At 37.4% G+C, this 15,868-nt stretch overlaps 1 protein-coding gene across 1 annotated transcript in view; it reads left to right on the top strand.

The window, feature by feature from the left end:
* Positions 1-15,868, top strand: part of DNAH7 (dynein axonemal heavy chain 7) — a 94,473-nt gene that overhangs the window by 18,336 nt on the left and 60,269 nt on the right. The window contains exons 15-21 of the mRNA XM_075429739.1: positions 1,877-2,101; positions 3,458-3,604; positions 4,095-4,780; positions 7,150-7,336; positions 12,374-12,567; positions 13,687-13,885; positions 15,366-15,506. Coding sequence (XP_075285854.1) covers positions 1,877-2,101; positions 3,458-3,604; positions 4,095-4,780; positions 7,150-7,336; positions 12,374-12,567; positions 13,687-13,885; positions 15,366-15,506 — 1,779 coding nt within the window. The remainder of the gene's footprint in view (positions 1-1,876; positions 2,102-3,457; positions 3,605-4,094; positions 4,781-7,149; positions 7,337-12,373; positions 12,568-13,686; positions 13,886-15,365; positions 15,507-15,868) is intronic.

Below are 15,868 nucleotides of genomic sequence, written 5' to 3'. Positions count from 1 at the left end.
CACGTGGAGAAACCTCTACAATTTTTTCAGTGAAGTTTCAAGTCATGCGACACTCAATCCAGTAGTCTACACAATGTAATGATCCATGCTCAGAAGACTCAGAAGCCGCCTCTTATTTAATAGCGACAGGGGAAAAGCCACATTCCTTTGGGGAAGCACTTGTTCCTCCTGCTGCTGCTTCGGCAGGGGCTTGGACTAGGTGACCCACAGAGGTTCCTTCCAACCCTGACCATTCTGTCATTCTGTAATATATGAAAAACAATACGGTGATAAACTAGAATGCATTTCTTTGTTAGCAAATACTGTCAGAAGGCCCGTGGAAAACATTGCTGCAGATTTGCAGAAACAAGTGCTAGAACAAATTGAGTAGTGTGGGAGATTTGCTGTACAGCTGGCTGAAACTACAGATGTTTAACGAATCTCAGTTTATGGTATTTGCTAGATTGTGTTTCAGTAATGAAGCACAGGAAGAACTGCCTTTTTCTGAGCCACTGTAGGGAAGGTGTATATTTACAAATACCACTTCTGTGATCAAAACCCTGCTGTTTCTTTGATGTGTTCAGGCTCCAGTTCAGCAAAGCACTTAGATTCACGCTTGAGATGTAACGTGTCTTAGTCTCTTGCTGTTCAGCAAAGCTCTGATGTATCTGCCCAGTATCAAATGTGTAGAATTAGGTGTGTGCTTAAAATAAATTGGGTGCCTGAGTGGTTGGCTGAATTTGGTCCTAGTGATTTGAACTTTTGCTACAGTGAAGTTTATTAATACAGGATATAACTGGAGTAATTTTTTCAAGTAAAAGGTAAAATGTTTAGAAGTTGAACGATGTGCTGTCTGAGAATATAGTGCCTTTAAAATGCATACATGTTATGCTATAACTTGGTGTTGGAGAATAAACGAATTTCATGTAATACTATACCAGCATCATACCCCTTCTGCTTCCATCTCAGTGTTGAAAAGATGTATCGGTCGTTGTTTGGGGTATTCTTTTAATAGCTGAATATTTTCTAGATCCGTAGCAATGAGTATATTCTGAAGCACAGAAACTGCTGTTAAAAGAGCAGAAGCATAGATTTACTAGATTATTTATTCCTATCTAAAAATGTTTCCAGTGATACCACATTGTGTCATCGTATTAAATTTTTCTGTATCTTCAATTGATGGATATTAATTAATATTTTCCGTATACTGGTATACTAATCATCTGTCCAGTTGGCCAGCATATGTACTAATACAGCTCTTTTCTTGTTAAGAGGCTTTCAGAGTGCTTTGTTGTGGATTGTTGTTTAAACTGGGCTGTGTTGCTGTTCTGTTAAGAGAACCCCACAGAACGCTCTCTGTCTCAACGCGGTTTACTGCCAGCTCTTGAGGTCTGAAAGAACAGCGTAATTTTAATCATAATGAGCAATACAGTGGCTGTCTATATTTCTTATATTCTTACTCTGAGGGAAGACCTAATCTTGGGCCATCCAGCGTGTTTCCCTTTCTGAAGTGAAGTGTGTCCTTCTTTTCTCTTGTAGTGATTTTACTGGATTTTCCTTGGTAGCACCACGCTTTCTTTCCCAGCCCTGCGCCACTTCTAGCAGGCTGTCTGGGTTGGCTTCCATTAGTCCAAACCTTTGTGCATGCTGCTTCAACCGTTCTTTGGAGATTTATTCAATAAAATAGCTAGTAAGACAGTTGCATTAACAAGTTATATCCTGTAAAAATGGATAATGCCATTCCAAATAAACACCTTTTCAGATCGTGTATTTCTAATTTTATTTAATTTTCCTTGTAAGAAAGAAGCTTTTAAAGTTACATATTAACTACTTCAGGCATTATTTTGGCATTAAATTGTATAAAAAAATGTCTTACTTTTAAATTTCTGTTCCCCAGGCCTGTCTGCAGAAAGTGGAAACATGTGACATGCTTGAATTGGAGCAGAAGTTAGTAGGTGCTGTAAAGTGTGTTGCTTTCCTGATAGAATGCGTCAACTTTTCACCAGCAGACATTCGACTGAACAGTAATGTTTTTCAATGGTATGCACGGATGCCAGGTATCTTTGAAGAGCACAGAAAGATAATTAAAGAAAAAACAGATGAATTTCAAGATGGTCTTAAGGTTTGTAATGTCAGTATTTTAAAAATTCTTGAGCTGCTGATTTTGAATGCCATATAGGACATGAAATAATGGATGGAATAATCTCTTTTATTTTTCCGTATATTTTAAAAAGAAGTTTGAAGTAGATGTGTTTATATTATTCTTGGTGTCAGCTGATTTTTACCTGCTTTCCACTGATTTAATATTTTTCACATATCCACAAGAACTGCAAGACAAGCCAAATCTCATGCTTTACACTCTGAAAGCACTTTGGTTACAGAACTTCTAGTGATGTTGATAAAAGTTGTCTGTATATGAAATAGTAAAATTCAGATATATCCTTTAAAGACGTGTACGTGGTTTCATTGATGCACGTGAGCAGTCCCTTTGGAGTCAGTGGCAGTATATGGAATTTCTATGATAGCTGAAGTGAAAAATCTGCATAGATTTGTAAGTGCGATTTTGCTGTTAGGATAATGTCACATAAGGCAGGTTTGGTTTATTTGATTTTATTTTTTAATCTCTTACACTTTACATGTATTTTATTTCTGTTAGAATTTTTCATTACGTTTGCTAGGCTTTTACATACGGTTTGTTACAGTATCCAAGCAATTAGGTCTCTCCACAAGGACTGCTAATTACTGGGCTGCTGATCTGTTACAGTTACTGCCCGTGTAGCTGCCTGCTTTGGTTTTCTTGTGCTCCTTAGTCTCATCATCAATTTGTCTTAGATCATGCATATTTTGAGATAGTGAGCTTCTATGTTTATGCAGTACGTTTAAAGAAGAAGCTGGTAGGTGTTATTTGGTTATAATAAATGTGCAGCATAGACTCTGTTATCTTGAAACATGTTATTGTGTTATAGTTTGGTGCTTGGTTTCAGACTTTGACCGTTACTGATGCTCAGTGTGAGCTGCGTGTTGTGGATTTGTATCTATGAGGAAAAAGCTATCCTTGAACTGTGTGGCTTTAAGAGACACCTCTGTCTTGTGAAACTGTTTAGCTTTGTCTGTCATTTGATTAATCCTATTAGTCTATTTTAGTTTGAGATATACTAAGAATTTAAATTTGGGTTTCTCTTATTAGCCTGCTGGCTATGTCCATCACAGAAAGCAGAAATTTCTATATCTGACTATATCCTGTGACATAGAACCCAGTCGCGTCTGTCAGTTAGCCCAATAAGTCACCATAGGTAACGGTAAGATTCAGGGCAAATTCTGTAATTTGGGTGGAATAGATGCTTATGTGCAAATATATTGGATGTCTTGGATTTTCTGCAAGTGTAAAATAGCAAATCAAAATAGTTATTCCTTCTTTTTACCGAAATTTGTTGTGATTTTTGATAAATAATTATATGCTTGCTTGATGTTTAATTAGGTACGCTGTGAACAATTTGTTGAGGACTTGAAAAGCTACTCTAAGCAGGCTGAAGAACTTAGCACATTTGGAGATATTCAAGAAGTCAACAAATATTTGAAGAAAGCGCAAGCATTAAATGCGAAATTGGATCTTGCTGCTGATAAGGTACAGGTTATAGTCTAAACTGGTCCAATAGTATAAATTGTAAATCTGAATACTTGTGTTACCAGAATCAAGTTTGCTTAGTAGTGCAGTTACTAAGATGTGGAAGAAGAATTCTTAGTTCAGCTATGAAATACTTTTACATGATTTTCAATATAAACCGCAAATTTACTGAGCATGGTTACTCTGTGGTCATGAGTTAATACAGCAGCACTTGGCGTAGTGAAAGAGTGGATGGAGTTTGTGGAGGTTTGCATGGAAATTATACTTTTATGTTCTTGGAAGTGCAGTTCCTGATACTTATTACTACCTCCCATCTGTTAAAGCCTCCATGGTACTGCAAGTTGTAGAGGAATGCCCAGGTACCATTTTAAACCTCTGACTATGTTCCTCTGTTGACTAACATGAACAGTCAGCTGTTACTGTTTAAGATTGCTGTAACTGGTCTTGGACAGCTTTGCTTGTATTTCAGACCTTGTTTATGTCCCAACAGATTGATCAGTTAAATTCAGAAGAAGAGTCCTTTGGATGGCCAATATCTCAGTACCCTGAGCATAAAAGCATCCGGAATACTCTTGCTCCGTATCTTCGTCTTTTTGATATGGCTGTTGAATTCGACAGAAAACACAAAGACTGGACAGAGGGGTCATTTATAGAAGTGAATCCAGACGAAGTAGAGGTGGATGTAGGAAGCTACTGGCATGGACTGTATAAACTGGAAAAAGTCTTCCACGATTCTCCGAATGCATTAGCTATAACAAGGCAGGTTAAATCAAAAGTAGAGGAATTCAGATGCCACATTCCTCTAATCCAGGTGGTTTGCAATCCTGGTTTGCGAGAACGGCACTGGGAAGAGATGTCCAAAATTGCTGGTTTACCACTGTCTCCTTCTGAAGACTCAAATGTGTTGTCATATATTAACTTGCATCTTGAACCATTCCTAGAAATGTTTGAGACGATCAGTGAAACAGCCAGCAAAGAACATTCACTTGAGAAAGCTTTAACAAAAATGATTTCTGAATGGGATCAAATCGAGTTCACTCTTCTTGCCTATAGAGAAACAGGAGTTCATATTTTGTCGTCTGTAGATGATATTCAGATGTTATTGGATGACCACATTGTCAAAACTCAGACTATGAGAGGATCTCCGTTCATTAAGCATTATGAAAAGAGAATAAGGTAATTTTTCTTCTAATACAAAGTCACCAAGTAATGCTACCAAATAAGAAATCTTTTCTGCTTAATCTAAAGCAAAGGGACTTCAAATGCTTTTGTTTATCCTCTGAAGCGGTGAATTAATCTCATTTTAAAGGGCTAAAGCTTTTGTCCCCTGTCAGCTACATGCTATTTAACCCCATAAAGCTGACTTTTACTTTTAATTAACGATGTAGGAAGTGCTAAAGCATTGGACAGGTTGCTCAACATTTTTAATGCACTCTGGTACCACATCATCTTTGTCTTATCACATAAAACATATCTGAGGTGTAGAGGAAAGGTTGTAGACAAAGAGAATATAGTCTAAACTGTTTACCTGAATTATAAAACTACTGAAAATTTTAACTCTTCAAGAATTAAAAATGTAAGCGAGATGAAAAAAATGAAAACAAGACAAATTTCAGGGAAGCAATGAAAGATTTTTTTTTTTTCCATTGCAGGAAATTAAGTTCCAGAACTTAGCATTGCATGTTAAAAATTCTGTACTTCCATCTTTGAGCATAGACTTTAATGTGATTTTGTCTCTTTTCTCAGTAAATACTTGCTTCTTAAATCCCCCAGACATAGCCATACGGTGGAAAACAAATATCTTTCACCTGAAGTTTGGCTATAATTATCTAGGTATATAGGTACCTCCAAACTCCCATTAACCTGCAAAAATGCTATGTCATATTTCAGCACGTATTCAACAAATATGAATACGGAAGTACAGATACATACATGTACGTTCCAATAAGTATTAATTCTCTGACTACTACTGTACGATAGTGTAAGAGTTCCTTATTGAAGTAAAATGTTAGGTTTTGCCTGTTTAAGAAGAGAAAGTACACCATGGTAATTTTATCAGAGTTTTTGGTGACTGACAGCATTTGTAATAATGCAAGGTATTGCTCTTACTTCAGTCTTTGAGATCTAGGCGATTATACAATGGTTGCTTTCTCAATAACCCAACAAATCTTGTAGAATTCTGGATTTCTGCCAGAGATTATTCCAAATTCCTTATCTTAATTTTTGTGTATTTTTGATGTAAGGAAATTAACTGACCTGCCTAACTTTCTTCTTGGAAAGCTGCATTTTTCTCTGCTTCTTGGTAGAAGCAAAATCACCAGAGATGAAATACCAGTACCTAAAAGATGAATGAGGGACTTTAGGTAGAGGAGAAGGTACACGCAAGCAAAGCCGTCTGTTGTTTAGAATCTGTGGCAGGTAAATGAAGGGAGGAAGGAGTGAAGTAAGCTTTCCATGTGTATTGTTGTATAGAGCTCAGTGCAGCCCATGTATGAGTGTCCTGTTAAGAAAATTGACAGTGTTCATTTATGCAATACGTATTTTAACAGCATGTACTTTTTGTAATAATTCTATCTGTACTATCCAGTGATATGAGTTGTGTAAAAAATTATACTCACTGGTTTTATACAGGAAAGAAGAATATATGTACTTGTTATAGAATTATAAATAGTATTTGGTTTTTATATATTTTTTGCAAATTGCTTATGTCAGTGAATTAGGAATACCTGTGATATTAGAGAACTCCTCACATCTGTCTGATGTTGGTGAGACGGTAAGAAGTATCAAATGGTGGTGTTAAATTTAAAATGATGCAGAAAAAATTCAGGAGACTTAGGAAAAAATGATAGAGTAAAGGAGGTTGTATTTTTGGCAATCAAAAGGAAAGACTGAATGGCTACTGAATTATAAGATTGTGTACCTATAGCGGCGTGCAGTAATATAGAAAGACTCTATAATCTGTCAGACGAATGTGTTCAATGTTCACTTCTGACTTCAGATTGAAAATGTGGAATGTGGCTTAACCACTGGACTATTTACTACTTGAAATCTTTTGATGAAGTCCACATGTCTTTTTAGGACAATGTCTACATATTTTTGGTTTAGTAGTTTAGGTTGCTTTCATGTCTTTCTTTTGCCATCTCAGCCTCTTTGTCCTAGCAAACAGTCAGAAACAGTAGCCTGGCCTTTGGTGTGTGCCAGAAGCCAGATTACGTGCTTGACTGAAGTGAGTTTGTCGACAGATGCTAGTACGTGCTTAAGTGTGTGCTGTTTATTCCCTGATGCTGTTAGTCTATTTATTGGATTAACCTAGTTCACAACATCCTATGGTCAACCTTACAGATGATCCAGCTGCGGAAACGAATGTGGACTTTGTTATGCAGGAAGCCAGGCTTGGTGAATATGATATTCTGCTGAAATCTTAAAACTTAGACCTGTTGCGCTTGCTGCTGAATATGCAAATTGCCAGAAAGATCTTATCAGCGTGCTGGAAATATTTTGCTGGAATCATCAATTAATGTATTTGAACTAATGCTGTTTTATAGGGAATGGGAAGGAAAGCTGCTATTGGTACAGGAGATCCTGGATGAATGGCTGAAGGTTCAGGCTACTTGGCTTTATTTGGAGCCAATTTTCAGTTCTCCTGACATCATGGCTCAGATGCCTGAGGAAGGTAAACGATTCAGTACTGTGGTTAAGACATGGAAAGACTTAATGAAGTCAGTTTTTCAGGTAAGTACTGCTGTCTGAAGAATAGAGAGTAAATTTGTAGTATGTACCAAAAAAGAAATCGTTTCTGATAACACAGTAATCTGTTTTCATCTTCTCCCCCTTTCTTAGATTCTTTTAAAAATTATTTTGTGGAACTATTTCACATAGAGTCGTAGAAGCATTTATTGGGAGGGGCCACTGGAGTTGAGTTAGTCTAACCGCTTTCTAAAAGCAGAACTTTTGTCAGCACAAAAGCCAGGTCAGCCACAGCTTTGTTCAGCCAAATTTGAAAAATCTCCAAGGACAGAGATTTATTGCAGGTTATCTCCAGACACTTCAGTGCTGCGGTACCTTCCTAGTGAATAATTTTTTCTTAATGCCCAAGCTGAACCTCCCAGTCAAATCTTTGTACTTGTTGCCCCTTGTTGCCCAGCTGTCACTGCTGAGAAGTTGGCCCTTTTTTTTTTTCCATCCAGTTGCCCTTCATATATTTTCTGGCTACAGTTAAATTCTACCTTAATTTCCACTTTACCAAGCTGAACAGGTCCAGCTTTCCCAACCTCTTCTCATAGACCGTATGCCATTCTGGGGAACAGAATTAAGCACCACACAAAACAAGGTAACATAGCAATGATGAGCCTGGCACCGCAGGTCGATTGGCATGAATCAAGGAAGTTTGGCACCAATCGTTCCTTTTGAAAAATGCTGTTTGTTTGCATATTGAATGGTAGAGACGCCTCTATAACTTTAAACTGTTTAGATATTTGACTTGCTTCAAAAGTGCTGTTCTGATTTACTACAAATCAGTATGTAAGGCAGTTGTCAGGCACCATCACTGCACACCTCTGGCAGAACAAAATGTTACGGTCTTGCCAGTCTGCTGCTTGTGTGACTCTTTGCAGAAGTTAGCGCTGTTGTTGGGATCAGTTGGTCAGCTATATGAATGCTCTTTGCTTCAGTCGTTGGATGTTCTCAGGCTTGGGCCGGGTTGGATTGGCTGCATTTGCCAGCCTGACTGGCTGAAGAACGCTCCTGCAGTCTCTGCCGCTGGCTGCGGAGAGGGCGGTCGGTCCTAGCGAAGAGGTGGTGCTAGCGAGGGAAGAGCTAACGGCTGCAGCTCGTACAGCTGATTTGTCGGCAGTTAGCAATGAGAGAAAACTGCATGCATTCTGAAAGAAAACTGCGTTCATTCTGAAAAAGTTCCCTAATATCAAGGACATTTCTAGTAGGATGTTGCATTTTTAATATTTTTTAGCTGGGCTTACAAACTAATCAACAGACTTGAGAAGATCTATGACGTCCAATGTTCACCAGGGTAGGGATATAAGATTTTTGTTTGAACGAAAAAATCAGCAGCTTTGTTTTTTCATCCATCTCATGCCTTTGCACAACTTTCAGAGATCCGGTACGTCCTTAGGACAAATGCTAACATCTTCACTCAGTCTAAAAGCTTTTGGTCTGAGCTCTTCTCAGACTGCAGATATGGTCTTAATGTAGGAATACACAAAATGTATAGTATTCAAAAAGAAGCATTTGACTCATTTCCTGGAAATTCAGCTTGATCACTGAAAAAGGAAGGGTTTTTTCATTTTTTTATTCTCTTTTTATTCTTTCTCCTTCCCTCCCTTCCTTTCTCTCTCTCTTTCTCCCTCTTACAGTCCTTTGCGCCCATCTCCCCACAATGTTTCTGAACACTGTGTGCTGAATGATCTACTTCTAATTCAGATAAATGTGATATGTGTTACCACTGGTAGAAAAAAGAGTAATCTCTTGTTTGTACAGGGGAATGTAAATGCCAGAATAGAAGTTTAACAATCTAAAGTTGAGCTTGGCTAAAGAAGTAGGTGTTATTTTCCAGAAGATGGCACTCCGTTTCTGCAAATGCAATGTTTGAGTTTCACGGCTTAAAAGAATGCTCTTCCCCAGTCTAGATGAGTGGTCTTTCTTAAAGCATAAAGCTAACTGGAGTCTGTTTGTGCTTTTTTGCATTTGTATGCCATTGTATTATAAAATTGCTATGTATTATAAAATTTCTTTATTTGCTTAGCTTTTCATCACAAATTTGAATAATCAGATATTATTCCTTCATTTTAAATATCTAATTAAAGCAGTGCACATTCGTGAGGGTTAAATTACTTAGTGGTTTAATATCTACTTCCCATAAATTAAAAAATAAAATATAAAACTAGGATACAGAAGATTTTCTGTATTTGTGGGGAAGAAAGCAGGAAAAAAAAGGTAAGAAAAAAAATCCAAAAACTACCCCCCTAGGCTGCAACCTGTGATACGTTAAAAATTATATTTGGAAGCTGGAGTTAGTGATGGTATTTTAGCAGGACATGCAAACTGTTTTTATACACTTGATTTATATTATTTTCTAGATAATTTTTTTTCCCCGTAATTGACGCTGACAGTCACTGACAAAATAAGTTACTCTGCTGTTTTGAATGGCTGAGAGTGATGGCATTCCCTTTTTTTCTTCATATCTTAGCAGGACTGTAAATAGGAAAACTATGTTGAAGCATATTTTTTTTTTCCTGACTTTTTCTCATCTGAAAGAAAAAACAAGCAGGCATAATCCTATTTATAAAACTGGCAACACAGCTTTGATTTGCTTTACCAGTTGCACTTATTCAATTTGCTGCTGATAAACATGCTAAGAAAGGCAACAAAAACTCTTTTTGTTGATAGTGTATAGTTATACCGTTGTCTGTGCATTAAAAACTGTTTTAGAAAACCAATTATGAACTATGGTTGTGTGCTGACAGCTTAATTGTCTATGTACAGATGAAAAATGTATGTAGTTATTCAGTTTGTTCTGGTTTGGCGTGATGCAAGAGGCGCGTAACGGGAGGTGAATGTATTTCATGTACAAAGGTACACTGTGATTATTGTATTAGTGAAGTGCACCCCCATGAAGATCAATTAGATAAACATACAATTCTGGGTTTTTTTCAGTAGGTGGGCAGTATATGTGTAACGTGGGCAGGGAATTGATCCACATCTGAATGCGCACTGAGATGGTTTCAGAACGTTAGGAGTTTTTGAACTGAAACTGGACTTGAAATTTATGATTAAATTCTCCAAACTGAAGCTGAACAGCAGTCAGGTTACTGGGTCAAATCTGTGTCGTCACCCTGCAAGGGCTTTGTTTCTGACGGATGCCTTCTGCACCTCCTGGGCTTTGCACAGCAGCCTAGCCTGTCTCTCCTCGTCTGTCCCTTACAGCCCGAGTCACCCGTGCTTCTGCTCTGTCAGAGTCTGGTTCTGCAAACCCTGTCAGGGACTTTGCGGAGAGGGATGTTCTGTGTCTGTACTGGGCTCTGACAAAGCTGTTCCAGTGGCAGTAGGCTGAGTGCGACTTTGATTTCTTCTGTCTGTTGCTGGGAGTATTTTTTGTTGTTACTGTCAGCAGTTCTTACGACCCCTCAAACGACTGGCTAGTCTGAAATCCTCCCTGCCGACCTCTTTGGTATTTCTTACGGTTGGATATACCCCCGTGTTGTTTTTTTGTTGTCGTTTTAATCCAGGATACGTGTTCTATGCTGCGTGCTTACAGGTGCAGACTTACAGGGCAGAGCAGAGGGGTCCTAAATGTTAGCTCTGTTTCCAGCTCACTTGTGGGCATTCTGCCCCTGTCCAGATTCCTGGGAAATGCAGCCTGAGGCAGGTGGTAAAGGAGAAGCTATGGCAGGAGCTGTGTTCCCAGAGTGGCAAGTGAAGCAGGGGACTGTGATTTACCATTCTCCATTTCTTTGCCAGGACTTTGTCCTCATAGAACTTATATATTGCAACATGAGTGGGTTTGAATCAGTTCCCGGCTGACAAGTCACTTAATGTACTGGTGCAGGCCTGAGCTAGGACTGAACTAGAATAGATTCGGTCACAGAGGAACCCAAGCCTATACTGGAACCCAGTAGAAGCATTTGCTTGGTTTGACTTCCTCAGTCATAAATCTGCATAATTTCCTACTTTTCAATGTGTGTCTCATTTTGCTCCCAAGACCCCATACTTACTAAGCAAGATTAAAAAAATGCAATGATGACTAGACTATAAATTGGCCATAGGGCATATTAAATGCTGGAACCTGATGTTCAGACAACTGTATTTCTTTAAAGATTCTTAGCGTGGTAACCTTTAGGTCTTTTGCAAAATCTTTTTTGTGTGTGTGTTAATTGAGATAATTTTCATCTTACGCAGCAGCTTTTCTAAACATTTACGTTCATTTAATTTGAGAGGTTAATTTGGAAAGCACTATATATCTTCATATATTTTGTCATCTACACTGTATATAAATAGAAGCAACCCAGTGCTTATCCAATAGCGTATCTTGACAGGTGTTATTCAGGTGCTACTGTAAAATGAAATAAAGATACAATTTTGTATATTCCTAAAGCAAGTATAACTTTCACGTTTTGCTAACAAAAATCTTTAAATAAGTATTTAAGCTAGTAACCATATTGGGATCAGAGAATACCTTTGTTTAGATCACATTGCGAGTTAATGTTAGTACTGAAGTGTCAGCGTTGCCTACGTACAACTTTGCCAGCTCAGTACTTGGAATCTTGCGTATACGTTTATATATCGTATATGGAAGGAAAGATTTTTTTCTTTTTGCATTGGACTCTTATAGATGATTAAGAGCTAAAATGTGTGACTGCATTGTTGTCATAAAAGTACCCTTTTAAAAATTCCTCAAGATGTTTTAATTGTTTATGTTGCTTAATTACATAATCCAGTTGAAAAGCCAGTGTAAGTTGGTGCTGCTCCAACAGAATGATGGGACTTGTGCTGTTTGATGAGTTAATCCTGTTCTGGAAAATATCTTCAAAAATAACTAGTTTGTGTTTTGAAAAATTTACTTTAATACCAACTGCCGAACTACTTTTCCAGTGAACCCTGCGATGAAGAAGGTTACGGAATTGTAAACCTGACAATGGTTTGAGTAAAGCAGAGTTTGAAAGAAAGATTCATATTGCTTAAGACTTCCCGCAGTGCTGTGTGGTAATTTACTTGAGAAGGCATTAACATTTCTGTCTGAAATAATTTCTTTTCCAGGACAAACATGTGCTGGCAGTAGTAATAATAGACAAGATGTTGGAAAAACTGAGAAAGTGCAATGAATTTCTGGAGCTGATTCTCAGGGGTCTTAATGAATACCTAGAGAAGAAGCGCCTGTTTTTCCCGAGATTCTTTTTTTTATCTAATGATGAACTCCTTGAGATTCTTTCGGAGACCAAAGATCCTACTCGGTATAGTAACTTTAAATAGATGTATTTGTGACTCACAGTGCATGCAGATAGTTTTGTCATATTGTTTCTCTGAGCCCCCTCTCTTTTTTCTCGCTGACCATTATGGTATTAAGTATCTACCTGGTTAGATTTTATAATAGGTGAGCGCAGAGTAATTTTTAACATGGGTAATTAAATTCAGTTCTGTTTTCTACACTAGTAACCCTTCTGTGTGCTGGTTTTCAGAAGACTCAGAAGTCTATACAGTAATGCATGGTGAAATTAACATACCTGATTTTTCCCAGTGGAAAATTGAATGTCAGATGGAACTTGTATACTGCTGGCCTGAGTTTTACCTTTTTAGGGGCAGTCCTAATTAAAGTATTTCAGAATTTTTTGCCGTGTTTTAAGTGTCTGGGTTTTCTCCTCCCTAGCCTCATTCAGGATTAGACTCCAAAAAATGCAACTCGGTATAAGTCCTTCGTATACTGAGTGGAAGTAACTTTACCCAGAGCCCTGCAAAAGCAATCTTGTTAAGCAATATAGCCTTTGCTGTAAGCAGAGGAACTGGGGTTTGATTCCTAATATGCAGACTTGATAGCATGCAGTGAATGCAGTGCAAGGTCCTATAAAAATAAGTAATAAAGTGCCAGCTCAGTCACAGAGAAATACTCATACGCTACAATGAACAGAGCGAGGGATCTTGTGAGGGAAAAAACTCTAAAAGGTTTTTCTTTTTTATGTATTACCAGCTGTTGTGTTAAGGTACTTGGTTGATTTACTCACATGCCTGAATGTTTACTATAGTTTGCTGAGAAGGTATAAAGAATGGAATTTTATGTACTGCAGGTGGATTAGCAGTTAAAGAAAGAATACTTGTTTATCCTTAGTAGTTTGTATGCTGCAGAGACTGTAATATTTTACGTCTTTAAACTGAGCTTCAAAAAATACTGTGATAGGCATCTTGTAGGGGCTAGTACACAAGAATTATTGTTGAGGATAAACTTTTTTTAACAAACTTTAAATTATTTTTTAAACTAAAGTGTTCAGAAATATTTTTTTTTTTAAATTAGATCTTCTTTGGTAGTATTGTCAAGAAAAAAAAGTCAGAAGCTGTTTAATACTAGTTTTGTTTTGTAGAGTACAACCTCACCTGAAAAAGTGCTTTGAAGGAATTGCAAGAGTGGAATTTACTGATACGTTAGATATTACACACATTAAAAGTAGCGAAGGCGAGACGGTGGAACTCATAGAGACAATCTCGACATCAGAAGCTAGAGGTCAAGTTGAGAAATGGCTAGTTGAACTGGAGGCGGCGATGCTGAAGTCTGTCCACAAGGTAACACGCCCTAACCTCTCATTTTCTAGGCGAATGTCATTCAGTATTGATTTCTGCAGGAAACATTGACGTGTGCTGGAATCGGTTTTTATTCTTTGCCCCTAACATGAATGTAAAAACAATTAATTCGGTCTTTAAAGGTTATACTTTTTTGTTGCTGTTGTTTCTGATGTCAGTTTCTGGTTGTAAAATTCTCTAAAATTCTTTAAGTAGTAGAGTCAAAAACATTTGCACCAAGGATTCTTTTGCTAGAGATTGTTCTACATTTTATGTGGTATTAAGGAACAAGATTAAACTTACAGATTGCCCATGTTTGGTTTTTTTTAATGTTCCTCTTAATGATGCTGCCTTAATCAAGACCCTTAACTCTTCTTTTCAGATTGCATCATTCTAGTCTTTACAGTATCTCATCATTGTGTCCTATATTTAACCATTTCTGTTGTCTTTTTTGTGGTCCTTTTCAATGTCAAGTGAGGTAATTAAACGTGCACATACTTCCCCAGACACTGTCTTACAGTACAACAGTTTAATTATTCTAGCAGCATATCAGTCCAGAGGAAAGTGAATAACCAGGTCTCTTTGGTGTGTATCGGACATGGGCAAACTGAGCTGCGTTGAATAAGGAATGGTTAAGCACTGTTTGTCTGCATTTAGCCTTGACTACAAAACTTTTATAATGATCTAAACCAGATAACACTTACATAGTTTTAATGTCAATACAGACAATAATTTCCCTCTTAGATGCATTTTTTTATGGATACTGTTGTGTAGATTTTTATAAGCAAAGAGGCCTGGAGCTACAAAACAAACGGAAGGTTTTCACTCAGGTAGTTCACCCTGCTTGTCTCAGGAGCCATCTAAATCTATTGAGAAGTTTGTTGATAATAAGACTTTATTCTTGCTTGGGTTTTGTTAATGGCAGGAAAATACCCTGTTGGTTATAGACTGGAAGGTTTTTTCCAGTGCAAGTTATGATTTCATTGGGATTGTCCTTGAGTGGCTCTTGAATCAGGTTAATTATTCTATTATTAGAAAATATACTTGAAGTTATATATAAGTTTAAATAATAAGATCTGCAAAATTAAAAGCTCTAGGTTTTTACTAGAACGAATAGATGACAAAGCTTTCAGTCTGGGATATTACTTCTAACTAAATTGTATTTGTACTTCTTTTCTGGTTTCATTGTAGATGGAGCTAGAAAATTTTAAGTACCTGATGGCAAGAATCATTTTAGAATGTGTTGTGAAATCAGTTCTCAAATTTTGTGTGATCACTTCGTTCACATTACGGTATTTTAGGGTTTTCTGAGCTTTGTTGAGAGATTTGCTTGTAAGATGTCAGTATTATAGAGTTAAGTTTGAGGCTGGAACTAGACCCTGATTTATTTTAATTTGCAGTAATACAAACTAACCTAAATAAATTGTAAAGCTGAACATTACCTGTTTACACATGTAGTTATGGTGTTCTTTTTCCTGTCTAGGTCATTGGGGATGCGCTTGAAGCTTATCCAAAAACTCCACGTGTTAATTGGGTAAGAGAGTGGCCTGGACAAACAGTTCTTTGTGTATCCCAAACTTTCTGGACAATGCAAGTACAGATGTCTATTAGAAATGGCCAAAAGGTAAGAATATTTTAAATTTAAATTTATGTGAAATTGATATAATGCAGTAGTAAATCAGACCTTTGGTAATGATGATTTTGGATGAATTGATGTTCAATGTAATAGTTAATCTTTTGAGTATCTACTTCAAAGATCTACCCGAAATATGATCCTTGAAGACTTTGAAGTTAGTATTTCCTTTTGGATATAGAATCATAGAATGGTTTGGGTTGGAAGGGAGCGTAAAGGTCATCTAGTTCCAATGCCTCTGTCATGGGTACTTTCCACCAGACCATCCAACCTGGCCTTGAACACTTCCAAGGAGGGGGGGGCATCCACAGCTGCTCTGGGCAATCTGTTCCAGTGCCTGACCACTCTTGAGT

The sequence above is a fragment of the Opisthocomus hoazin genome, chromosome 9, assembly GCF_030867145.1.
Source record: "Opisthocomus hoazin isolate bOpiHoa1 chromosome 9, bOpiHoa1.hap1, whole genome shotgun sequence".
Taxonomy (NCBI): Eukaryota; Metazoa; Chordata; class Aves; order Opisthocomiformes; family Opisthocomidae; genus Opisthocomus; species Opisthocomus hoazin.
Note: the sequence above shows the minus strand (reverse complement) of the source record. Positions and strands in the feature narration are given on the sequence as shown.